Source organism: Canis lupus, chromosome 7, assembly GCF_048164855.1.
Source record: "Canis lupus baileyi chromosome 7, mCanLup2.hap1, whole genome shotgun sequence".
In the NCBI taxonomy this organism is placed as follows: Eukaryota; Metazoa; Chordata; class Mammalia; order Carnivora; family Canidae; genus Canis; species Canis lupus.
The window spans coordinates 68,145,014-68,170,230 of NC_132844.1; the positions used below are offsets into that span (position 1 = coordinate 68,145,014).

A 25,217-nucleotide genomic window follows, 5' to 3' on the forward strand; every position below is an offset into this window, starting at 1 on the left:
TGTGGCCTCAGACAGTACTTCCTTCCTAGGTTGAGAGGATGATATCCTCAAAGAGAACTCTGATTTCAGATATATCCTCCACATCTAAGACTCAGGCCAGTTCTACAATTTCACAGAGCCCTCATTTCCTTGGTTCTTACCATAAGTGCATGGGAGTCATGCTTTATCAACTATCCCACAGCAGCAGGGGCTTCCAACAAATACAGTGAGAAAAAGTACCAAGCTAGCAAGTTCTATCTGGGCTTCTCAGAGATGAACCATATCCTGAGGGCAAGTTCAGGGCGAATGTTAATCCAGAGGTACCAAAAGAAGTGCTCTGACTTCCAGCTGGTGACATTCTAATGTGCTGTGAGGCTTTGTACATCACATCCAACAGCCCACATCTTTCTGATTCTGAGCTATAAGTGAGGAGCTTAAATAGGCCCTGCAGCAGCAAAACAGAGACAACCATTTAGGATCTGTGAGACCCTCAGGTTGACACACGTTTCTTTACCTTGACAGAGAGCTGCCAGAGCCAAGAGGTGTCTGAGGTTTTGTCCGTAGCTTAAGGCCATAGGATAAAGACAATGGCTTCAGCTGCACTTGGATTTTATCTCAGTGGTTTTGTTTCATTCACCAGGACAAAACTTCCCCATTCCATTAAAGAAAGATGATTACATATCCACTCTAAACAAATTTTGTGGGTGACCTGTCAATGGAGATGGACTATATCTTGTACTCTTATTTAGTTGGTCAGAGACTCTCCTTATAATATAAACATTGACATCTGAATGACACAAGGATAAACAAGGCACAGCCACTGCTTCTAGATGCAGCAAAGGAATTACTCTGCCACAGTATGTGTCTTCCCTAAATCTGACTCTTCTGGGGGGAAAATAACACACTCCTACTTTCTGTTACACTGCTTATAACTTAGTTTCTGGAGAGCATGCACTTTGGCGTAATTAGCACCTAACGAAGAATGCGGCCACAGATTCCAAATGAATAATATTATTAGATCACATAGCTAATCAAGCTCTTTAGCTCAAATTTGAATCCTAAGTCAACTCCACTTACTGTGAATTAGATCTAATTGAAACTCCTGAGGCAGGATTTGAAACTACTATAGAACAATGAGCTCTGGGGCGTCTGGGTGGCTCAGTTGGTTAAGTGTTTGCCTTCCGCCCAGGTCCAGATCCTAGGATCGAGCTCCGTGTTGGGCTCTCCACTCAGCGGTGAGTCTATTTCTTCCTCTTCCCCCAGCTTGTGCTCTCCCTGTGCGCCACTCTCTCCCAAATAAATAAAATAGTTAACAAAACAAAAACCCATGAGCTCCTAAAGAGAAGATCCTAGCAGAGGAGTATATGTTGAGTGTAAGAATGAAGGAACAAAGAAACAGAGTCCTACCACCCCAGGAACAATGACCACTTTCCCTCACTTGGAATATCATCTTGCCTCATCTCTGACATCCATGTTCACTTTTTTCCCAGACCCAGGTTAGGATCTGTGAGACCCTCACTTGACACACGTTTCTCTACCTTGACAGAGAGCTGCCAGATCAAGAGGTGTCTGCGGTTTTGTCCGTAGCTTAAGGCCATAGGCTTAAAGCCTGCAAAAGCACAGGCTTTCCCCGGCTAATGTCACACCAGACCACCAGCCTCTGGCCTGTTTCCTCCACATTTAGCAGCGAAGTTGCACCAGACAAACTAGTCTGTAGTGTTACCCGGGGGCATGGATGCATCTTCTCCACCACTGTATCCTGTGTCGAGCACTCACTGGATATTACTTTAAGGAATGAAGGAAGGAATCTTATGACCAACACTGCTACCTGGTGTAGGGCTCAGCAGTTTTCAAAATGCTCTCAAATACACAGATGTTATCTTGTTTACTCTGAGCCCTAATTCACTGACTCTCACAATGAGTGTGGGCTGAGAAGAGCGCTCATTTCTAGTCTAATGCAGTCATTTTGCAGATGAAGTTCTGGAGGCCAGAGCTGTGGGAAGAGTTCCAAAGGATCACCAACTAGCTGGTGGCAGAGCCAGGCCTCACACCTGAAATGCCAGTGTTCTTCCACTGTACTGCCTTGTCTCTTGCTCAGGAAATAGTGTTCTTTCAGTTCTCAGGAGAGCAGAAATTTACGCATGTCTAACAGACTTGTCTATCCAGCTGCTTATGCAACATCTCGAGTCCCCAAACACCTGAAACTTGACACATTCACAAGTGAATTCCTTATCTACCCCTTCTCACATCTTGCCCCCTCCTCTTGGCTCCCCTATTTCAGTAAATTATAACTCCATCCTTTGGGTGCTCAGGCCAAAAATTAGGGAGCTATCGTCAATTTCTCTTTTCTAATCCATTGGCAAATCTTGTTGGCTCCTCTTTCAAAATATCCAACCACTTTTCACTCTTCCACTGCTTTAACTTTAGGTCCAAGGCATCAAGTTCCCTTGCCTGGACTCTTTTTTTTTTTTTTTTTTTTAATTTATTTATGATAGTCACACACAGAGAGAGAGAGAAAGGCAGAGACATAGGCAGAGGGAGAAGCAGGCTCCATGCACAGGGAGCCCGACGTGGGATTCGATCCCGGGTCTCCAGGATCATGCCCTGGGCCAAAGGCAGGCACTAAACCTCTGCGCCACCCAGGGATCCCCTGCCTGGACTCTTATATTAGCCTCCTAACCAGTTTCCCTCCTTCCACTCTCGCCTTCTACAGGTTATTCTGAACAAAGCAGCCAGATGGTCCTGAATGTCAGATCATGTCACTTAACTGGTTAGAACCCTCTAATGGCTCCTCTCTCTTAATGCACAACAAAATGCTAACATGACCTGCCACCAATTCTCTCCCACCTGCCCCATCTTCTGCTCTGTTTTTCCTGTTTTATTCTACTGAAGCCATACTGGCTAGTGTCTTTGTGTTCCTCAAATATAGAATATAGAAGGCATACTCCTGCTCTGAGGCCTTTGCACTTGCTATTCCTTTTGACTGGAATACATTTCCCCCAGATGTATGCTTGACTCACTCCTTAACTTCCTACAAGTTTTTGCTCAAATGTTGCCTTTTCAGTGAGAACTTCCTTACCCACCCTATTTAAAATTTAAAACTCTGACTCCTGGTACTCTCTTCTCTGCTTAATTTCCTCAACATAGACTTTACTTATTATTATATGTCTAGCAAATTACCTGGCCTCTAGCAGATAGTCAGCAAACATTTGGCAATGAGAAAGAATGAATGGAATGAATGAACGAGCATCCATATCGTTAAGATATCCCAGTACCCGAAGGCCTTATGCCAGAAGGAGAAGATCCTAGTTGAGCTCTGGTCTCTCCTTCACCTACCCCCACTTCTTACCTTCTCAGGTTCAGGGCAATAGGTGCTTATTGCCAGCATGTTACAATATCCGGGCCACTGGTACACAATTCTGCAGGGTGCTAATTTTTGTTATTTAGCATCCTGCTACTCACAAACAGAAGAGGTCAGGGATAGGTTAGACTAAATATACTACCTAACTACCTAAATATACTACCTAACCTAGATAATAGTACTGACTCAGTAACATTTGTGTTGAGGTGTTTTCCAAGGAACAGTGCTAAGTTTGCACTTGTTCATCTAGCTGTCTTTTTTTTTTTTTTTAACTTCTATTATGGATTTCAAACATACACAAAACTAGAAAGAAGAGTGTAACGTGTCTCATGAACCTATTATCCAACTTCAACAATTGCCAACATTTTGCCAATTTGGTTTCTCCTATTCCCTGGTTGTCTTTGCAAACCCCAGTAAGTATTTCACCTGGCTGTTTTCTTGAGAACTGGTCTGTATATAACAGACCCTGGCCTTGTTACCACTGTATTGCAAGAATGGCAACCAATCTCTCTAGTCTTACCAGATATATAGTCAAAACAAATACTATGCCCATTCCCCCACTTGACAGACTGAAAAAGGAAGTGTCTAAATTCCAGTCTGTTTAAATCAAGGGACTTGCCCATTATTCGTCTGCAGGGATTTGGGGGGAGGGATTCTGGGTCTACAAAATGAACACTGACATGACCTGTTTTTACTTGTTTGCACCTGATACAGAATTTCTGAGGGAGTCCATTCAATTCAGTCAGTATTTACAGACCACCCCATAATACAAGGTATCAGAGCAAGATGATAGAAGACAGAGAAAACCCAGCCTCTGTGGGGCTGGGGAGTGGGTGAATACCCAAATCATTAAGATATGCGGCAGAAGTTCTGTGACCTAAGAAAGATTAAGCAAGCCTAAGGCAAAAGCTTCTTTTACAAGTCAATTTGTAGACTCCAGGGTTTACTCTTTCCCTAAGTCTAGGTTTACTGTTATTTATTGCTATACAGCCAACAAGAACATCACAGGAGACCTGGGAATTTAGTGATCCACAGAACAGACTTTGCGATGTGGATCTTTAATGTCACATTTTGCTATTCACTGTCCAGTGTTCTGGTGGGAGGGAACTGGAAAGTCCTCCCAGAACTTGGAAAACAATGGGGCTAATTCAATGCCGGCAGAAGCTAACACCCAAAACATTCCACCCTGAGGGCATATACACCAAGCAGCTTCAAAAATCAAATGGGATTGTGGGAGTGTGTCAAGGAGACAATGCTAGATCAATTCTGGATTTCTAAGATCTCTCTCCTTGTTACCTAAAGGACTGTGATCTGGTGATCTATGATGAGAAGTTCCCAGAGAAGAGTGTAGTTCTTTGGACAAACCAAAGAAGCCAATGAGGTTTGGATGGACAGTGCGGTGTATGAATGTAGGAGAGCTGAGAGTGGCAGGGTCATTCATGTGGCCCTGGAGTTAGATGCACAGAAGAGTGGGAAAAGGGAGAATTGGGATGAGAGGGACGTTTGCATGATAATCAATGTTATCAAAATTGATGTGGTGAGGATGGCTGGGAAAAAAAAATAAGAGGAAGGATGCTGAGTACTGTGAGAAGTGGCAGGGATACAGGGAGGGGAAACAGGGTGAAGACAATTCTGGTTTGAAACGGAGCTCACTGATGACAAGGAGGAGGATGCCCAGATGAGATCTGGGGATATGGGAGGCAGGATCTTACAGGATACTGTACAGAAGGTGAAGAGGGGTCTTAGAATAGGAGGGTGTAGAGGTTATGAAAGATAGGTTCATGTCAGGATGGAAGGGGCTCATTTCACTGAAGCTGGGGAAGTCACTAGGTAAAAGGGCTAAAGGCTCTGGGTAACAGGACATGGCTGAGGATGGTTGAAAGGAGGCAGCTAGAATACTGAAAAGTGACTGAAAATAGGAAATCCTATGAGGAAAGATTACTGGGCCTCAGGGTTTTAGAGTATTTGAACTCCTGGTGGGGAAGAGACTTAGCAGGATGAGTCAGTTTGGGGAAAAGTGCCAGGAAGATGGTAGCCCCTTTAGGGCGAGTGAGATTGTGGAGTAAGGACTGTGACAGGCTATGTGGAGAAAAGACGAAGAAAAGTATTAAGGTGCAGGGGTCTCAGGCAATGTGGGGCAGAAAGTCATGAACCATGGGTTGAGGAAGTCACTAAGCCATGGGGTGAAGGGTAACAGAAAGTTTGGGGGTCATGACATAGGTTGATGTTGGGCTTAAGAATCATTAGAAACTAAGGAACAAGGGGCTCTGGGTGATCCGGAAAACTCTGCCGGTCCTGGGGGCAAGAGAGGCAGCGGAGCAAGTGGGTTTGGAAGATGTGGGCTCAAATACTCGCTCTGCTACTCATCTGTTTTGGGTTATTTATTTAAAACCAAACCAAACCAACAGAAATGTGAAATGGTGGTGGATACAGTAATAATCAACTCTTGGTGATTTACCCTTGTTGAAGGGTAAATTTAATTTAATACATACAGGCATGGCACACAGCAGGTGCTCGGCCAATCATAATTAAAGAGATATGAAGTAAAGAATCAGAGGAGGCCACAGCAGAAGTATGAGATGGGGATTCCACGAGTTCAGTGGTGGTGGTGAAGTAATGTAACGTATGGGCCCTGTCTTCAATGTTGAATCCCTAGTTACCCAGGACAGAGTAAGAGCCATAAGAGTTTCTCAGCTTATATCTAAGGGTTTCCATGGGCCAGGCATGGTGCCGAGTGCTTTGCATGCACCATCTCAGGCAAGATTATCATTTTCCCTTAGCAGAGGTGGAGGCTGAGGATTCAGACAGGCTAAATGCCATGCCTGAGGTGCCACAGCTGAAGAACCAGAGTCAGACTACAACCAAGGTCTCTCATCACATCAATGCTCCTAGCTGAAGTGCTCTGCTACCCTGCTTTGCAAACATGTTAACTGATGGGCCTGATCAAAGGAAATGGGAATGGACTATTCAAAGTGTAGGGTACGGGGTCATGAGAGTGAGGGAATAAGGTTCATGAAGCGAGTGGGCCCTAAGTGAGGTTACAAGAGTAAATTTCTAGGGAGGGTACAAAAATGATTGCAAACAAATATTATCTTGACTGAGAACTGCAGAATTTTACAGCTGGAAGGAAACTCTGAGATCACTTTACTCAACCTTATCAACAAAACAGATGAGAAGCTGAGCCTCAGCGAAAAGGAAGCTGTCCTAGGTCTCCAAAGCACAACAGGGTCAGAGCTGGAACTTGAGTGTGGGATCACACACTCAATCCAGAGTTCTTTGATGCCTCCAACTACTACTACCACTACTTCATACTCATCGCTACATCTTCCTGAGTATCAGCACGGTGCTCGGGCACTTGTAAGTCATGTGCTGATTGATATTGAGGGGCTGAGGGTGCAGAGAGGGATGTCGGTGGGGGTAATTTTAGGGTGAAGGGGGAGCATGGAATGAAGATCATGAGGCTACAGGGGAAAAGAAGGGGTTATTAGATATTGAGGGTTCTGTAGAAGACGACTGGGTGGGAAATTATTGGAGTACGGCTTAAGTTACCAAGAAAGGTCTGAGGGGCGTCACCAAGTTTGTGGGTCAACACGGGGTAGGACCGTGGGAGTTACCGGACCAATGGGGTCACTGAAAAGGTTGGGGGGGGGGTCACTTCGGAGGGGTGTGGGGGTCTCGGGTCTTGAGTCATTGGTTTAGAACTGAGGGAGTTTCTGGGTTAGTGGATCCCTGGGCAGTGCTGGGGAAATTCCTGGATGGACAGAGTCAATGAATAAGAACTGAAGATTGCCTGGGCAGGTTTTAGGGTCAGTGGATGGTGTGTAGGGTCACAGAGGTGGAGGCGGGCGTGGGGTTTGGGAGCCTGGGTGGGGTTTAGAAGTCATGGGGGAGGCGTCCCAGGGCGGAAAGAAGGGGCAGGGATGGGGGCTGGGGGCCGGGGGCCGGGGGCCGGGGCCCGGGGTGGGGGAGGGGTCGGGTCGCCGTCTAGCCGCCCGGACGCTGGGCTAGGGCCGGAGGAGGGTGGGCACGCCGGGCTCGGGACCTTCCCGGGGCCCTGCGCCCGCCCGGCCTCCCACCTGGGCACGGTGGACCCACTCTTCCCGCAGCCACCAACCTGACAGCCCCCGAGGGCGACTCCGCCGACAGACCGCCATGCACCGGGCCCCGCCACCAGCGCCGGCCCCGCAACCCGCCTGCGCCATAGCCCGCCCGCCCGCGCGCAGCTTGCCTCGCGCGATATCCAGGTTCCAGGGCCGCCGCACTTTCCTCTCCTCGCGGCGCGCCTCTACCGGGCCCCGGAACCCGTATAGGAAATACAGGGCACGCTCCACCCCGCACCCCCCGTCGCCGCGGCCGCCGTCCTGCTTATCCAGGTTCCCGGGCCCCTGGAGCCGGTGCGGCCGGGCTCTGAACCGTGCCCCTCGGAGCCCCGCCCCGCCCCCCGGCCGGGTGACGCACTGCCCGCGAGGCCGAGCGCCCGGGGAGGGCGTGATGACGTCACGACGCCCCGGTCGGGGCCTGGGCGCGGCTGGCGAGCCGGGTCGTCGCCATAGCAATGGGGAGCCGCCCCCTGTCCCGCCGAGGGACTCGGTCCACCTGAGGCCCGAGGCGGGAACGGTGAGGAGCGGAGGCCGCGAGGGTTCCTCGCCGTCTCGTCGGCTGCCTGCGGGCGAGAAGGGCGCTTCAGGAGCCGGGGAGGACCGGAGGATTAGGTGGTGAGGGAAGCCATTCCCGGGGGTCTCAGAGCCCGCCCTGGGGCTGCGGACCTTCTCGGGGTTCGGAGCCCCCGGGCTTCTGCTGAACCTAACCGCCCCGAAGCGCTTTACTGTGCGCGGCCCGCAGGCACTGCCTCCGATCTTCGAGCCAGCCCCCTTGAAGAAAGCAATTGCAGGTATTACTAGGCCCTTCTGGAAAGGGACGGCACCGAGGAGCCGCGAGGGACGTGCCTCTCCAGGGAGGGCGCCCTGACGGTCCTCGTGGGTTCTCTCACTCTCATTCCCCCTCAGCCCCACGCGCAGCCTTAAAACCAGCTGCTCCCCACGGGGCTTGCTTCGGGGTGAACCAAACCAAGCCCTTTTGCTACTAACCCCCCTCCAGGAGGGAAGGGCTGTGATGGGGGAATTTGCAGAAATCCAAGGGAACATTAAAAGGGAGCGAGAGGTTTTTGGTAAAACGTTAGAAATAACTGAGAGGAGTTAGACAAGGAACTGGTCAAGGTTGCTTCTTAGGAGAGGAACTGGGTGCCTGGAGGAATGAGGTGAGAAACTTTTCCCTCTCTGTCCTTTAGACTTGAACTTTTTTTCCCCCTTGTATCCTCCCTCCCCTCACCCCAAAAAATTTAACTTAAGAAAAAAAAAAAAGAATTTTCAAAGGAAGTATTCTGATGAAATCGAAACATTCACAGGGCATCTGGGTGGCTCAGTGCTTGAGCATCTGCCTTTGGCCCAGGGTCGAGTCCCACGTCTGGCTCCCTGCATGGAGCCTGCTTCTCCCTCAGCCTGTGTCTCTGCCTCTCTCTGTGTCTCTCATGAAAAAAATAAATACATTTTTTTTTAAAGAGAAACATTTATAAAGTACTGGATTTGGGGGCTATGGTAACTAAAGATGCCATTGAGGGCACTGACAGCATCTTTTTCTCCTCCCCTGTCAGCAGAGCTTAACCAGAAAGCTTGCTTTCCAATTTTAGGCATCACCCCTTGCCTATCTTACTTGTTTTGACACAACCTTTCCAGAGGTGGGACTGGGGCCCAAGTTCTCATCGGATTCTTGGTTTCAGTGGGCAGTGAGTGACAATTGAGGGCCCCTGCTTACAGTTAATAACAGAGCCTTTATATACCCCTCAGTATAGAAATAAACAGCCTGACTAGTGTGGTGCCCCCTTCTGTTCCTTTTTGGTCAAAGTTTGACAAGTCATTTTACATACCTACCGAGAGAATACATAGCATGTCCTACAGCATAAACTCTTGGTGAGAAATAGAGTAGGGAATGGAACTCAGGTTGTCCTAGTTGTGTCCCCCCCCCCGCACCTTTTTCCATAATAAAAAATACGTTTGCCCTTTCTCACATTCCGTGCAGATGCCAATCTGATTGGCTCATGACCTCTCCTATTTACACAGTGAATAAAAACTGGGAAATCAGTGTGTGACTTTGTAGTAATAAGATTCTGATAGTGGGTAATTTCAGGTTCTTAGGAGAACTGGTGAGGAATATATTTTGGAGGGAAGGACTGGAGGTCATTCCAGACAGCTTATCTTCTGCCTTTGAGCCCCCATAGAGGCTAGTGGTCTTAAGATTTTTTTTTTTGTTTTTGTTTTTCATGGACTCCATTGAATAATTTGAGATGATTGTGTACCCTCTTGTTCATTTAAAAGTTGGTATCAGGGATCCCTGGGTGGCGCAGCAGTTTAGCGCCTGCCTTCGGCCCAGGGAGTGATCCTGGAGACCCAGGATCGAGTCCCACATCGGGCTCCCTGCATGGAGCCTGCTTCTCCCTCTGCCTGTGTCTCTGCCTTTCTCTCTCTGTATCTCTCATGAGTAAATAAATAAAATATTAAAAAAAAAAAAGTTGGTATCTAAATTTTCCATCACATATTTAAGAACTTGTAGAAGATATGACTTCTGAGTTACTGTAGATTTTAACATTTTAAACTAAAACCATACTGTAACTCTTAATTGTATCCAGCAGACTCCAAATACCCTAAATACTTGATGCCCACCATTATCTATTTAAAAATACATGAACAAGCTCTACTTTAGTAGAGACTTTATATGATTCCCTTTCTTCTTGAACTCCTAAGTCCATTCACTTCCTCTACATAACTGTGTCCAAATTAGTGTATTTGTATGTTTTAAAGACTTTTATTGATCACATCACAGTTCTTTGCAACAAGAATGAGTGTAAATTTAAGTTTATTGTCTGTGACCATAGGCTTTAATTGTTAAAAAGTTTCTTCTGTATTGAATTGTCATTACAGTTATTACTGGTACACAATTTATTAAACAACATAAATAAATTACATATTGGTATAACATGTGAAACCTAGAAAGAACAGTTTTTATTGAAAATGCATCCCTTGGGGTCCCTGGCTGGCTTAGTCAGAAGAGCATGCACTCTTGATCTTGGGGTCTTGAGTTTGAGTCCCACATTGGGTATAGAGATTCCTTAAATGAATAATAGAAAGAAAGAAAGAAAGAAAGAAAGAAAGAAAGAAAGAAAGAAAGAAAGAAAGAAAGAAAGAAAGAAAAGAAAGAAAGAAAGAAAGAAAGAAAGAAAGAAAGAAAGAAAGAAAGAGAAAGGGAGGGAGGGAGGAAGGAAGGAAGAGAAAGAAAGAAAGAAAGAAGAAAGAAAGAAAGAAAGAAAGAAAGAAAGAAAGAAAGAAAGAAAGAAAGAAAATGCATCCCTTAATGAGAAATACTGTGTTCCTCAATTGGTTCAGGTATTCATGGTATTAGGTATTCCTAATGGTAAAAGGAGATAAGGTACAGTATCCATTCTTTGGTTTTTATTTTTATAGACCTGAATATTGAGAAAGCTTGTTCATGTAGTAATTGAGAAAGGAAGAGATTTGTTACAGCAAAATTCCTGAAGTTTTGATCTACTCCTAAAATACATGCCAACAATTACAAAGCATCCTGTTACCAAATACAATTCTCAAGTACTATCAGATAGAGTCGTTTAATCTTATTAAAAGGAAAGAATTGGAAACTACTAAACTTGCAAAAGGATTTGTTATCTAGTCATTAGAGTCTCAGTTTCAGTTTTATAAAAATTATTCTTAGTTACCTGTTACCTTGTTTCACTCAGAGGCACCTTGTTAATCAGACTGATTTTCTTTTTTTAAGATTTTGTTTATTTATTTGAGAGGGAGAAAGAGCACAAGCAGGGGAGCAGCAGATGGAGAGATAGAAGCAGGCAGTCTGCTGAGCAGAGAGCCCGATGTGGGCCTTGATCCCAGGACCCTAGGATTATGACCAGAGCCGAAGGCAGATGTTTAACCAACTGAGCCTCCCAGGTATCCCTGAAGACTAATTTTCATACTCTTTTACCAATACAGTTTTTTTTTTATAAAATTATTTTATCATTACATGTTTTTATGATCTTTTTGTGAAAATACCGAAGTGCAGATTGACTTCAGTATGGAAAGCACTTGCCATTTTTGGAATTAACAAAGCCATTTTTCTTTCAAACCAATCAGCCAAATTAGACTTACTTTCTGTTAGGAAAAAGTCTGACTTCATTCTTCAATCCAAATAAATATGTTAATATCTGTTTTAAAGAATATTGTAAAAATCACTGGGAAAGAAATTATTAGCTATAGCTAATAAAATAGATTACTAAAAATTGGTCATGATTAAAGTTATATAGAGTTGGGATGCCTGGGTGGCTCAGCGGTTGAGTGTCTGCCTTTAGCCCAGGGCGTGATCCTGGGGTCCTGGGATCAAGTCCCATATCGGGCTCCCTGCATGGAGCCTGTTTCTCCTTCTGCCTGTGTCTCTGCCTCTCTCTGTGTGTCTCTCATGAATAAATAAAATCTAAAAAAATTATAGAGTTAATATTAACATTACAAAAACCTGTAAAAACAAGATAGTACTGTTTCTCATTATATAGTTTGGAACAATGCCATATAATATGTAGTTAAATCCACTAGCTAATAAGTGAGTAGTAGATTAGAAGGCATGTTATCCCTTGGCATATATGGGTATGTGCTTGTGTTGAATTCTGATGTTTGGCTTTGGGGGACAAATAAGACTCATGTTTAAAAATCAGAAATAACTCCAAATAATTTTTTAGATTTCATGACAAACTTTTTCTTACTGTAAAAAAGTAAAAAAAATGTTAAAAAGTTCTTACTTTTTTTTTAAAGAAAGGATATTTGCTAGGAGATAATGGATTGAACAGCTAATAAACAATTTAGTTCTCTAGTAGGAGGTAGAGAACAGTAAACATCTTCTAAGATGGACCAATTGTAATAGGAATATTTTTCTATGAGTGGAAAAAAACAACCCCTCCCTCCTATTCCCCAGGTTTTTATATCCTAGGCACGAAGATTCAGTGTAGGTGAGGGATATGCCTTTCTTTTGTAAAGTAGGATAAGGACTATGCTGAAAGAGGAGGTAGAATGGAGAGTGTGTTTAAGTATCCTGGCTGGTTCTCAAACAGATTCATTTGGGGAAAGATTTCTAATAGAAGCTGAGTATCTGGAAACTTATTTCCTTAAAATGCCCCTCAGATTGATTCCTTGCCCAGTACCTCTTGGGAGGTCTTCACATACCCTTGTTAAGAATTCCCTAGAAAGTTTTCATGTGCCCTGTTTTAAAAGACTTTGATATAGATAGAACTATACTCTACTGGCCTTGATTATACGTAAACCTGGGACATCCTCACAAATGTCCTAGGAAGAAGGTAGAAGACTTGGTGTTTGGAATAAAAAAGAGAGTGAAAGGATAAGTCAGAGGATGGCCCCAAGTTGATATAGTCATAATAGTCCTGTATCGGTCCTTGTTTGCAGTTCTAGAAATGTGATTTTGTGGTCAAGTGTTCATGTTTTGTCACACTAAATCAAACTTACAGGAAGTTAATGTATAAAATCAAATGCAGTGAATTAATTTATACTCATAGTGACCAGGTAGACTGGATTTTCTCTCCTGTTGGAAAATATATATGGAAAGGTCAGTTGTAATCAGATTCTTCCCTTGAGGAGTATGGATCTTGAGCATGGCTATTGTTATCAAGCTATGACAGATAGCCTGATGCACGATGCGGGGCACGTTACAGTTCAGTAATTGTGAGGTGAATGTGCCTGCCTATCCTTTATAGATGCTAAACAGGGAAATTCAGGGTTCTAGTAGACCAACCCAACGTATTTTTTGATTAGGTAGATTTTGCCTTGTTTCTCTTAAATTGCTACATCATATAGATATTAAATCCAATAAAATATCATGTCAGGGAATTATAGAATTATAACAATTAAGTTTTATCTATCATCTCTGAGCCTAGAAATTGGGACTATTCATTTGTAAGATATTGGAAATTGCATTCCTGCCCTGTAGTAGTAATGGTCTCAGTGGCTGAATGATATTTCAAAATTCTGTTGGGTGACCAAGAGTATACTGCATAAAAGGAACAAATTTGGGTGACTCTCAGTGCTGGCATTTGGTAGAGTGGGACATCTTAATTAGGGAACCTGTGGCCTGACTAGATTTGGGGAACTGTACTAAATACCCTAAATTTCCCCTACTCCCTAGACCCTCCTTAAGGGATAATTCTTGATACTGCCTTTAAAAATAGTCAAAGATGGGACACCTGGGTGGCTCAGTGGTTTAGTGCCTGCCTTCGGCCCAGGGTGTGATCCTGGAGTCCCTGCGTGGAGCCTGCTTCTCCCTCTGCCTGTGTCTCTGCCTCTCTCTGTGTGTCTCTAGTGAATAAATAAATAGAATCTTTAAAAAAAAAAAAAAGACAAAGAGACAGGCCTTTTCAAATTCCAAAATCATTAGGAATAAGATGGATAAATGAAAAATATAAGTCCTGTATGGAAGCCAGAAGATACTTTGTTTCCTCAAAGCTATTTCAGCTCCAGGATAAACTATTGAGACAAAGGAAAAGATGTCAGGCCAAGGAGTTTCATTTAGTATTTTAATAATAATAATAAAAAAAGACAATACAAAATCCAAACATTCCTTTTTACAAGTTCAGATACATTTTTTCCCCAAGTGCAAAATACTCTATGAACTGCATCATTTACTGCTTATTGTTGATTGTGTAGGAGATGCTTACTATATTGGCAGCAGTGGAAGGCAGATATAAATACAACATTTTGAGATTTTTTTTTTCTGCATTAAAAAAAAGTCTCCCATGTAGAAATGATTATTCTCTGAAACTTCAGTTTAACTCACATAGAATAAAGTTTTCAGTTTGTCCAAACTGCTAAAATGTGTTGTGTAGATAAGCTAATAACAGAACTAGGGGTTCTATTCTCCCTAATCATATATTTTCTTAAAGGGTTCCTAGTCCAAATAACGGCCCAAGGACAGGGTGTGCTATCTTTGAGACAGGTCAGATTTAAAAATGTCCTTGTGTTGTTTGCTTCCACTTTTTTCTCTTACTGTGCTTTAGAAAGAAGCCAAGCAGGTTAACATTATTTTCTGCTTATGATCTGTTATGCTTTGTCTCCTTTCCCCTAGTTTGAGCCTGTTACATTGAGGTTAAGCAACAAATACAAAAGTTTGAATACTCTGTTTTCTGACATTTTGAGATATGACCTACCAATCCACTACAAAGTCCCCTCAAACATACATAGGGAGTACACTTCTCAGATACAAAAAACTTCTTTAGAGCCAGAGACCAGGGCTGTATAACTGAACTTGCAGCAACAAGTCTGAGCCTCCATTACCTCAAACTAAACCAATCCTGGCTGGAGTTACTCAGAGCAGTCACAACTCAATGTCTGCCTCTGGGAGTTTATAGGTCTGGGGCAGGACAGCTCAAGTCTGGGCTCTGGTCAGTTTTCTCCTGACTGAGAGTTTCCTTCCCATTCCTTCAGATTTAGGGAATGGACCTGGCCTAGTAATATAGAAAGAGGGAGTCAGAAAAGTAAAAAGGAATTGCCATGTTGCTGAATATTTAAGTGCCTTTCTGATGTGTACCACTTGGCGCTCAGAGTCTTTGCAGAAATGGCTTCCCATCCCCAGATTCAGATCAGGGCAGGTTTTATACTAAGATAAATGAGGCCTCACGGTCTTATGGCCCTGTAAACACACCTTCGGGCAGAGGCCTTGGGACTGGTTCATGAAGGGTTCCCATTCACACCATCTTCCTTCCCTATACTGGTAAAACCCTTTTTTCTGTCTGACCTGTAAAGGCCTAGAGAGTCCCTGAGTGTTGACTCATTCAGTCCACTCACCCCCTGGTTTGATGCCCTAGGACTGGCCTCCTCCATAGGTTGAGCAGCAGCTTTGCCTGGATTGCTAACCCCAACTTGCAGGACGACCTAAACTAAGCGTGATGGACATTAGCAAATCTTTACCTGCTCACCAAGATCTGTTTTGACATTAGTTAAGAAGCCTAGTGGTCTATACATACTTTCCATACTGTGGAAATCATTTGCAGTTTCCAGAAACCATGAAATAAATTATTGGAGGAAGTATGTTTATGTGTATATGTATGGGGTGACAAGAAAGGAGGAGAGCAAGAAGCCAGACCCTGAGGCATAAAATTGAGAAGTACTCTCTAGCTAAGAGAGATGGAATGGCAGGGAGAGAATCAGAAAGTTACCCTAGCTTCTGGTGGAGAATTAGGATGGTCAGAGTTGCTTAAAGCAGTTTTCATGGCATTTCCTGGGAAGTGTTGATACTTCTATTAAATGGCCATTTTCTTGCATGCAAGCAGCCATTTTTTTGTCTTTATAGCAGAGCCCTCAGAGACTCAGAGAGACAAAAGAAACCAGATACTCTGCTTCCAAGGGTCATGGTGTTGGCTAATGGAGCTCAGGGGAACTAGCTTTGACCTTGGCTACCTACTGCCTAAGGCCTACTGATTAGGGAGTGAGGGGATGGTGCAAACCCCTTTGTTTAGTGTCGAGTCTCCTGGGGGAGCAAAAGCCTAGGACAGTCACTTAGAAATGAACCCTAGAAGTTAATCGGCAGCTTTTGATTGAATAGAACTATAGCTTTCTACAGTTTTGGGTAAACTAAAAGGAGCAAGTGGAAAATAAGTTTATAGGCAGCAGTGGAATGAGGTGTAGGATGTGAGCTTGGGCATGGACTTGGATTCTTCCTTTTGAAAAACAGTAGTGGAGGAACTAGTCTTGAGTCTGCTCCCAGAGGGAATGGCAGACCGCCAAGGTCAGGCAAACAACTTCATGCCTAGATAACTTGTCCTATTCTTGGTACCCATAGGCTTGTCTCTGGCCTCAGGGCCCTGAGTCAGCCCATCCCCTGGGGGTTGGTCCTGATCCTCTTCCATGTGCACACCTGGGGGAAAACAGGATGAAGGCAGGGAAAAGATGGAGGCTTTCCCTCCTTGAGGGTGGAGAATCACTGACCAGTTCATTGGCCTCTACAACCATGAGGTCCATGCTGAGTCCATGGGGGGACACAGGGATGGCAGGATTGGTTTAGCAAACACAGGTCCCTCTTCTTGCTCCATCACGTCCCCAGAATTACTTCTACACATCAGGTGCCTCTGAGCTACAGTTCTGGGTTCCCCCAGCTGAGCGCTCCAGCAGTCTGGATGGCCACTGGTGGGAGAGCAGAGACAGATCAGATGCTCCAGCACTCAAGGTTCATGAGATTCAAAACCTTTTTTCTTCCACTTCAAACATACACTCTTCTCTCTTGGGCAGCTATAAATAGGGTTGTTCTAATAGAGGAAAAAGAAACAAAAACAAAAAACAAAACCAGAAAACAAAACTCCTCCCTCTAGACAACATAGGAAGACTCAAAATGATTGCACTTATTAGATGTGGACAGGGTGGGCAGAAGGCTCGCCAAGTGTGCACACATTCCTCTTGTTGCCCACAGCTTGGGGCCAGAGGTAGGTGGCTCTTGGCTGGCTGCTGAGCAGGATCCTCTTTGGTGGAGCCCGCAAGCCATCTGGGGCTACAAGGGAAAGACAACTTTGGGGCAAGGCCCAGGCTGGCTTCTGGTCAGCAGCCATGTTTCTCTAAGGACAACACTTAGCAAGGAGAGTAGGGCTCCCCCAGGGAGCACTCAGGTAGGGGTGAGGAGATGGCTGGGCCAGGAAGACAAGAAAGAAAAGGGGTTAGTATTTGAGGCTGGCTTCCAATTTTGTAGTCTAGTCCTTCAGATGATACATTTTCTCTTTCTTTCTTTCTTTTTCTTTCTTTCTTTCTTTCTTTCTTTCTTTCTTTCTTTCTTTCTTTCTTTCTTTCTTTCTCTCTTTTCTTTCTCTTTCTTCTTTCTTTTCTCTTTTCTTTTCTTTTCTTTCTTCTTTCTCTTTCTTTTTTTCTTCTTTTTTTTTTTTTTGGTGATGCTTTAAAACCTGGTTTCTGTCCTGCAGAGCTAAGTCTTTCCTCTTGGGGAGTGACAGCGGCACATTCAACATGGTAATGCCTGCTGTTTTTCCTCATTCAGCTAGTATCCACTAGCCCAGTGGTATGGGCCTTTTGTGAGCCCTCGTGGATTGGACCCCAAGCAGGCATGTGGGGGAAGAAAGAGGAGCTGTGTAGACAAGAAAGCCAGCTGTGTGGGCAGTCCAGGGCTCAAACCACGCGCCCCAGAGGACCAGTGCTGGCATTAAGCCTGAAGGTCAAGGATTCTTTGGCAGAACCCTGGGTTGTTTGAATCACCCTGGGGGGCACAGCCAGGGGACATTTTGGCTCATGACTAGCAAGGCACGACCCTATAATGGCAGAAGCCCTTCTTCCCCCTCCCCATCCCCCACTAGACCCACTTCCTTCATGGGCCTCTAGCACCCTTCCAAACTGATGGGGCCAGGGAAGTGAGCTGGTAAAATGGGCAGTGTGGCTGGGAAGGGGAAGGGGAAGGAGATGCTGTTCTTTCACCCCTCAGGGGGAATAGAGCCAGCACTTAATGGCTTTTCCAGGGAGTATGTAAGGAAAAGGGACCATAGTAAAGAGAGAGAGAGGGAGAAAGAAAGAGGCAGAGAAAGGCAGGAAAGGAAGCTAGAGAGACAGAAAGGGAGAGTGCTTGGTCTATAATGATATTTTTTTTCCTCCAAAAGAAAGAGAGGAGAGAGTTCCTCATCTCGGGATGGGGGCTGCCGGCTCTGAGGGCTAAGGAGTCTGGGGGCTTTAAAACCTGGGTCTTGGGCCCCAGGAGCACTATTTGTAGGGCCTCAGGAAGCTGGAAACTTTGGAGCGGAGGAGCTTAATGAAGGATTTTGGCAACATCTCCTTGTGCTTCTCTGTATACTTGAAGTAGTTCTGGGGGTGGGCCAGCACCTCGAAGAAGGCCTTGATAAGCTTCTTGTCCTGCAGAGGATAGCAGGTAGCCATGTCAGCCTCAGCATTGGGAGTGGGAAAGAGGAACACCAAGCCTCAACTTAGAAGCAGCCCCTCTTGATGGTGAATAGGCATACCCAGAGGTGAACTCTGGATTTCCAACCCCACCACCTGTTCGTCCTTGAGAATCTTACAGCTCAGTCATTTGCAGCTCCATCCATTCTTCTGATGCTCAGGCCCCAGGCCTTGGAGTCATCCTTGACTCCTCTCTCTTGCCCACAACCACAACCAATCCTGTTGATTCTACCTTCAAAACATATCTGGGGTCTGACCACTTCTCACAGCCTCCACAGCTACCACCCTGTCCAGGCCACCGTCATCTCTCACTTGGACTACTTGCAGTAGCCTCCTAACTGGTCTCCCTGCTTCTACCTACCCTTGTGCCTCTAATAGACTGTTCTCCCCTAAAGCAGCCCAAGTGACTTTTTTTGGTTTTTAATTAGATCATGTCCTTTTTCTATTCAAAACACTTCTCTGGTTCCTTTTTTTTCACCCAGTAAAATCCAATCCCTTGCATGGCCCATGGACTGAACGTGATCCATATTCTGCTCTCTGTTCTCCAGCCCCCCTGGACTTTCTTATTCTGCTGAGCTCCCCTGGCCTCCTGCGGGTTCTCAGACATGCCACACTGCTCCCATGCTCCTTGGCTTGAAATGCTCCTTTCCTGATCTTCTAACACGTAGCTCTTTACCTGATCCAGGTCTCTTCTCAGAGGCCTTTTCTGACCATTCTGTCTGAAACAGCAATGTGGTGTGTGGAGAGCCTATGAGGTGCCAGGCACTGTGCACTGAGACTCAGATCTTCTGGCTTCTAGGCTAGTATTCTCCCTTTGGCATCAGCAGGTTTTTAAAAGAAGAGGCAGGGCTTCCGGCCTCTCATCTCCACTTTAATCAAAACAGCTCCACTACTATATGCATCAGAGTTCCACAGCACATCTGAATTAAGGGTTCAGATGCTCTAAAACATGTTCAAAAAGCAGTGCTGAAATTATTTCCTTTGTAGTCTGCAAGTTCTGGATTTTTGTCATTGTGTCTCTCATTCTGATGGCCTTATAAAAATGATTTTAGTAACCATAAAGATAAAACTTTTTCTTGCATGGATAATTTGTGAAGGATAATACTGTGGCTAGGACTGTAGTTTGCTAAGTAAAGTTTTCTCAAACTGGGATCCACAAACCCAGGAGTCTAGTTTATTCTTCAATGCTGGTAACATTTATTTTTCTTTAAAACAGGTCATGCTGCACTCGATCTGCTCTTTTTCTGTGGGAACTGAAGAGGGAGGCAGGGAGGGGAGGGACTTATACAGAAGGATCTTCCTGTACCTCCCTTGCCCCATATTATGTGTGCTCCATATTTCTCCTACTGTGCAAGCAGTAGGAGGCATTTCATCTCCTCATCTGCCTCCCCCCACAGTGTAAGGTAGCGTGAGTGACTCTGCAGTCAGATGGACTCAGACACACCCGGCAAGTTCTGCAACCCTCTGTGCCTCAGTTGTCTTAGGTGCAAAGTGGGAATGATGAAAGTACCTAGTTCATAGAGCTACCATGCATACCAAATGAGACTATTCATGTAAGCTTTCAGCCTACTGCCTGCATACTGTTACACGCTCATTAAATGCTGGCTGTTCTTACTGTTGTGCATGTTCACTTGCCTTTAAAATCTCCTGGTGGTTTTCAGACGCATAGAGCCGGCCATCTCGAACGATGTCTTCTACTAGCTGCTCATAGTCCTCTGCAAAATCAACCAAGTGGAGCGGTTTAGGGCTGGAAACTCTTCCTGCGCTCCCTGCTCCCCCCCGAAGACTCATGAGCCTCCCCTTTCTCACCCACCTCCCTGGCATTCCTGCCCCTGCTCACCATCATAGGTAACATAGGGGATCTGGAAGCCACGAGCACTGTTGGCCTCACTCGTCTTAAAGTTGATCCAGAGCTTCCTGGAGCGGGCCGTGAAGGCAATGGGCCGCTCGTAGGTCTGGCAGGTCTCGTAGGTGGTAATGGAGGATGGGGAGGCTGGGAAGGCAAGAAGCAGGTCAGGAGAGCAGCAGGGCAGGCTGCCCAAGCCCTCCTGGAGGAGGGCTGTGGGGGAAGAAGTCATGCTGACAGAACCCACCCCCTCCCAGTGCACACACCTCCCCCACCCTCCAGCATATACATGTCTTCTCCCCCTGCCCTCCACTTGTTCCACAACTCCTCTTTGACATCCAGGCACCCACAGAGTTTAAGAAATTTGACATTTAAATGAATGGAAGAGCAAAAATGCTAGAACAGGAAAGTGACACATGTTTAACCCTATTAGATTTCTAGTCCCAGTGCTGGCTTTAACTCTGCTCTCCATCAAACGTAAAACATTCATTGCTGTTTTCCTTTGTTAGCTCTCCTCCCACGGCCTCCCTTCTCACTTCCCCACTTCTTCCTGTACTAATCTCTCTCCCTCTCTTTCTCTTTCTCCTTCCCAATCTTATTTGAACTGCCCTCCCCTGGCCCAGCTCTGTAGCCACCCACAGTTCTTTCTCATGACGAGGACGTCCCCACACTCATCCTCAGATGGCAGGAAGATCTCGGGTACCACAATAAGGATCTTGCGCTTGGGTGGGGGGTTGATGTTCCAGACACACTCCACACCAGCTGGGTAGTTGCCTGGGTAGTTGGGGGACTCGATATAGCCAGTGAACTCACCCAGCTCCCCACCACACTGGCGATCTGTACAGAATGGTGCAAGAAAGAGAGCAAGAAAGAGAAGTAAAGTCAGTAGGGAAATGGGTTAGGGATGTTGAAGCATTTCAAAGTGGAAACCAGACACATGTAGGCAAGCCACCTTCCTGGTTCATCATCTGTCTCCAAGTTCTGGGTCCATCTTCCTTTCTGCCCTTTTAGTACCTTCTTGTCTCACTTCACCTCTTTGGTTTCCCCATTACCTGTGTCCAGGGAGAGGGTGCCACAGGACCCATCCCAGCTACTGGTCTTGAGATTGAGTGAATTGAGAGAGATGGAAAGTGGGACATTACTGCCAGTCCACTTCCTAGCCTTGCTCCCTGTTGGTTTCCTTATCCCACCCCAACATCTTCCCATGCCCACCATTCCCAGGCCTCTCTACCCCGTTTTCCACAGTCTGGCCTGCCACGTACTCTTGCACTGGGCCACACTGGTGGAGCCATCAAAGTCGGTGCTTGTGTTTCCTGGACAGCGGGTACAGAAGTTCTGACGGAAGTCGGGCTGATAGGAGCCCATGGCACAGCGGATGCAGCGATGGATGCTGATGTTGTAGTAGTGACCAGGGGAGCACTGGACTACAGGCAAGGGGGAAAGGCAGGAGTTAATTGAGATGGTGGGAAAGTGGAAGTTCTGGGGCATGGGATGAGCAGGACATGTTCATCATGGAGAAGCAGGGGACTGAAGACACCAAAGTTCCTTCCAGAGTCCCAGCCTTTCTTAGTCATGCCAGACTGTAAGCCCAAGGGATGAACAAACTTGAACAGAGTAATTGGCTACCATGCCAATCCTTTTCTTTCAGGCACTTGAGCCTAGTGCCAGACCTATAGAAACTCATCTGTAATACTAAGGGAATGTGTTACCAGTTCTCCAGAGCTGATGGGGTAAGTGGGACTGTTATTTATTTCCTAATTCCTAGACCTGAGGCTGGTGGTGGGTCAGGATGTGCCCTCTGAGCAGGACAGTATGGTTGGTCAGGCAGGTGGGCCTTGCTCAGTCTGGGGAAGATGGTAGGGCAGCATAGTTAGGTTTGCTCTGAGGACTTGGAGAGTTTTCTTGGAAGTAGTACAAGCTAGGGAGTCCCCCAGCGAGTAGCCCATTCACCTTTGGTGTCACAGTCCTGGAAGGAGACAGCCCCCTCATGCTTGGTGGTAAGGCCCCCACCACATGGGAAGCACAAGGTCCGTCCTGCTTCAGGTTGGTAGGTGCCGCGTGGACATGGGTGGCAGGGCTTGAACCCATCTACAGAGTATTGGCCAGGCGAGCACTGACCTGCAATGAATCAAGGTCCCAGCTCTGATGGGGATGGTCCTGGTCATCCCCACGGGATCACCCAGTCACAGGGGACAGAGGCACACAAAACAGGATGTAGGCTAAGAGAGTGATCTGGAGCCTGGGCCTGCCCTTGGGAAATCCCATGCCCGTGGGCGTCCCAGTGCCCACCCGACCCCACTGGCACCTGCACATGTGGTGACGTTGGTGGCTCCAAGAGGCCCGTGGGCATCACTCCCAGGGCAAAGGTCGCAGGAGAGCTGCCCTTCTCTCTCCTGGAAGGTGCCCGCCGGGCATGGCACACACTGCTCCGTCTGGCCGTGGTAATACGTTCCCTGCGGGCAGCTGACTGAGGGAGAGTCGGCCGTGCTAGCCACCCACCCCCCCTATTTCCCGCCACCCAGGCCTGGGATTCCCCTTCCCACTCCCCCAGATTCAAGGAGAATCTCCTGGGAATAGAGAGAATCCTGCTTGGGAAGATCAGGGGCCAAAGCCACACACAGGGGGGTTGATGGTCCCTCTAGACATAACATCCTCTAGATTTCAGCCCAGGACGAGGGATAGGAGGGTGATAGGCCACAGGGTCTTGGCTGCCTCACGGTTTGAAGTACAACCAAGGCTGTAAAGTGTCCTGCTCTGGGTCAGGCTCAAGTCGGGCCCTTCCCACTCCCTCATTCCCCAGCAAGCTCCCTTACCACACTTGGCCCCGGCACGGTGCTGTCCAGGCCTACAGACTTCCACCAGCTCGGCTCGGTCCCCAGCCCCTGGGCCTGGCTTGTGGGCCAGTTCATAATCGAGGCCTGCCAGACGCAGCAGGAAGCGGTCCTGGTTGATGGACTTTCTAAGCATCTTCAGGGACCCTTTCAGCCGTCGTTCCATTCGCTGTCGGAGGCAGTGCAGTCCACAGGCAGCTGGTGGTAGATGATGGTAGGAGTCGGGGAAGGCAGAGAAAGTGGCCGTGAGCTGGAGGGCAGGGGGCAAAGCTAGGAGGGGCATGGTAAGAAAGACTGGCCCCTGGGCTTGGCGGTGGGCCGGGTCTGCCCTTAGTAGAGGCGCTGCCCCCTCCTTTGCTGCTGAGACCTGTGGCTTCCCCACCTCTGACCCCCGGCTCTCCACCCTCCTCCCAGCAGTGCCCCCAGTCCCACCTGTGGTTTCTTCGGCTCTGACTTCTGCCTCCAGTTCCAGGGTGAGCCGAGTGACTTCCTTGCCTGGAGGGGTCCGGGCCCGCCGGCCCTTGCCCTTCCGAGAGGAGTCACACTTGAGGTGGATGAAGGTGACCTGGCAGTCAGAGCAGGGGGCACCCCCTGGGGGAGAGGCCTTGTCAACCCCCAGGGGCAGCCCCTGGGGAGAGAAAGTTCTCACTCCCAGCTCTCACTTTTCCACCCCGACCCAGACAGACCTCACCAGATCTCCACAACTAGCTCAGTTCGCTTTTAATGTAGGATACCAGTTATTTGGTGGTGGGGCGTGGGGGGGTATCCCAGGACTTCCTTGGGTCCTGTGCCTACAGGGATCTCTTCCCCTGCTCTGTCTAGGATGTTCAGGATCCCAGTAGTTTTTTGGAGATCTCGCTAAACAGAGGAACTGAGGGGTGGGAAGGGTGTGGTGGCCAGACAACCCATTGGAGTGGGGTCCCCAGTCCAGACCTTGCCCCAGGATTCTGCTGGCCTCCTCCATTTTGCCTTTGTTTCGCAGATGCAAACGGCATTTGGCGTCCTTGATCTTGAAGGAGGCCCGCTGTTTAACTGATAGCACTGCAGCCTCTAGAGGGATGGCAAAAGCTCAGCATGGCCTGGGAGCCCTGTGGGGGTGGGAACCCCTGTGGAGGGTATCAAGGAGCTGGGCAACAAGCCAGGGGCTTGGCTGGAGAAAGGTTATGAAAGCCAGGGGAATCGGATGTTAGGGGCAGAGGGAGCAAGGCAGAAGGTTTGAAGAATGACAGGGCAAAGAAGGGGATCCAGGAACAAGTAAGGCCAGGACGATTAATGGAGAGAAATAGGGGTGACTAAGCAAAAGGATAAGGTGGGAACAAGGCCTCCGGGCTGGTGCTCACCATGGCAGTGGTTGGAGTTTGTGCTGTTCCCGATGTGGCCAGCTCGGGCTGGAGTGGCCCTGGGGCTGGGAGTGCCACAGCTCACCGTGAAGCCATTCTCAGACTCTGAGTAAAGGGGGCTGTCACAGCTCTGGCCTGGCCCCCCAACACCCGCTGGTTGGAGTAATGCAAGGGAAGTGGAAGGGCTCCCTGCACAGCCAACCTTTCCTCCCTGCCAGTCCTGCAGCAACTGCCTCTATATACCTGGCAAAAACCGGGCCCGGGAGGGGCAGGTCAGGGCACAGGTGTCCTTCTTGCCAGACCGGTTGCAGCTGAGCATGGCTTTTGAGGCACCAGGACTGCTTTGACATTTTACCGGCTCTAGGAAGGGGAGAGAGACCTGAGGAAGAGAGGGTCTTCCTCTTCTGCCCTCCTTCACCTTTTGCTAATTTGGAGGAAGAGAATTAGCTACACGCAGAACGGTTAATTGTAAAGAGACTGATGAAGGGATTCTTTACCAGAAGCTTCATGTCTCTATCTCAAATAGCTACATTCTCCTCCCCTACTACCTCACAGCTTTCTCTGCGCAGGACACCAATTCCCACCCACCCGCAAAAGTGCAGTGCCAGCTCTGGCCAGCAGAGGGTGCTGCCCACCTGTGCAATCTTTGCCATTCCAGTGCAGCCGGCCCTGGCCAGCTGGGCAGGTACACTGGTAGCTGCCAGGAGTGTTGATGCAGCCGAAGCGGCAACCTCCCCGGTTGATGCTGCACTCATCCACATCTGGGGGAAGGAGTAGAGAGACACCAACAATGGTGGGGGCGCAGTAGGAGCCAGGGAGTGGGGCAGTGAGTGAGGAGGACCCTTGGCTAGAGTTCCAGGCACT

The 25,217-nt window shown here is 47.3% G+C and overlaps 2 protein-coding genes and 1 long non-coding RNA gene across 11 annotated transcripts in view; 1 reads left to right on the forward strand and 2 right to left on the reverse strand.

Annotated features, from left to right (window-relative positions):
- Positions 1-7,782, reverse strand: part of ZNF76 (zinc finger protein 76) — a 34,903-nt gene extending 27,121 nt beyond the window's left edge. For 2 of the 5 annotated variants that reach the window (XR_012034409.1, XM_072833328.1), the window contains exon 1: positions 7,455-7,776. The gene's annotated coding sequence lies outside the window, so the exon portion shown is untranslated. Of the gene's footprint in view, positions 1-7,454 lie in introns of all 5 variants that reach the window. The other 3 variants (XM_072833332.1, XM_072833329.1, XM_072833331.1) reach the window with 3 other exon arrangements.
- A 43-nt stretch (positions 7,783-7,825) lies between these two features.
- LOC140637163 (uncharacterized) overlaps positions 7,826-25,217 on the forward strand; it is a 51,566-nt gene continuing 34,174 nt past the window's right edge. The window contains exons 1-2 of one of the 3 annotated variants that reach the window (XR_012034413.1): positions 7,826-8,231; positions 21,831-21,912. This is a non-coding gene — a long non-coding RNA (uncharacterized lncRNA). The remainder of the gene's footprint in view (positions 8,232-21,830; positions 21,913-25,217) is intronic. The other 2 variants (XR_012034412.1, XR_012034411.1) reach the window with 2 other exon arrangements.
- The window catches only part of SCUBE3 (signal peptide, CUB domain and EGF like domain containing 3), a 36,935-nt gene continuing 25,677 nt past the window's right edge, over positions 13,960-25,217 (reverse strand). For 2 of the 3 annotated variants that reach the window (XM_072833324.1, XM_072833325.1), the window contains 13 exons: positions 24,989-25,114; positions 24,597-24,713; positions 24,354-24,458; positions 23,947-24,063; positions 23,446-23,604; positions 22,996-23,211; positions 22,488-22,649; positions 22,133-22,300; positions 21,445-21,606; positions 20,822-21,019; positions 20,177-20,329; positions 19,972-20,051; positions 13,960-18,291 (listed from right to left, as the gene is read on the reverse strand). In XM_072833324.1, the coding sequence (XP_072689425.1) occupies positions 18,142-18,291; positions 19,972-20,051; positions 20,177-20,329; positions 20,822-21,019; positions 21,445-21,606; positions 22,133-22,300; positions 22,488-22,649; positions 22,996-23,211; positions 23,446-23,604; positions 23,947-24,063; positions 24,354-24,458; positions 24,597-24,713; positions 24,989-25,114 (1,913 nt within the window). In that variant the 3' untranslated portion in view covers positions 13,960-18,141. The remainder of the gene's footprint in view (positions 18,292-19,971; positions 20,052-20,176; positions 20,330-20,821; positions 21,020-21,444; positions 21,607-22,132; positions 22,301-22,487; positions 22,650-22,995; positions 23,212-23,445; positions 23,605-23,946; positions 24,064-24,353; positions 24,459-24,596; positions 24,714-24,988; positions 25,115-25,217) is intronic. The other variant, XM_072833326.1, reaches the window with a different exon arrangement.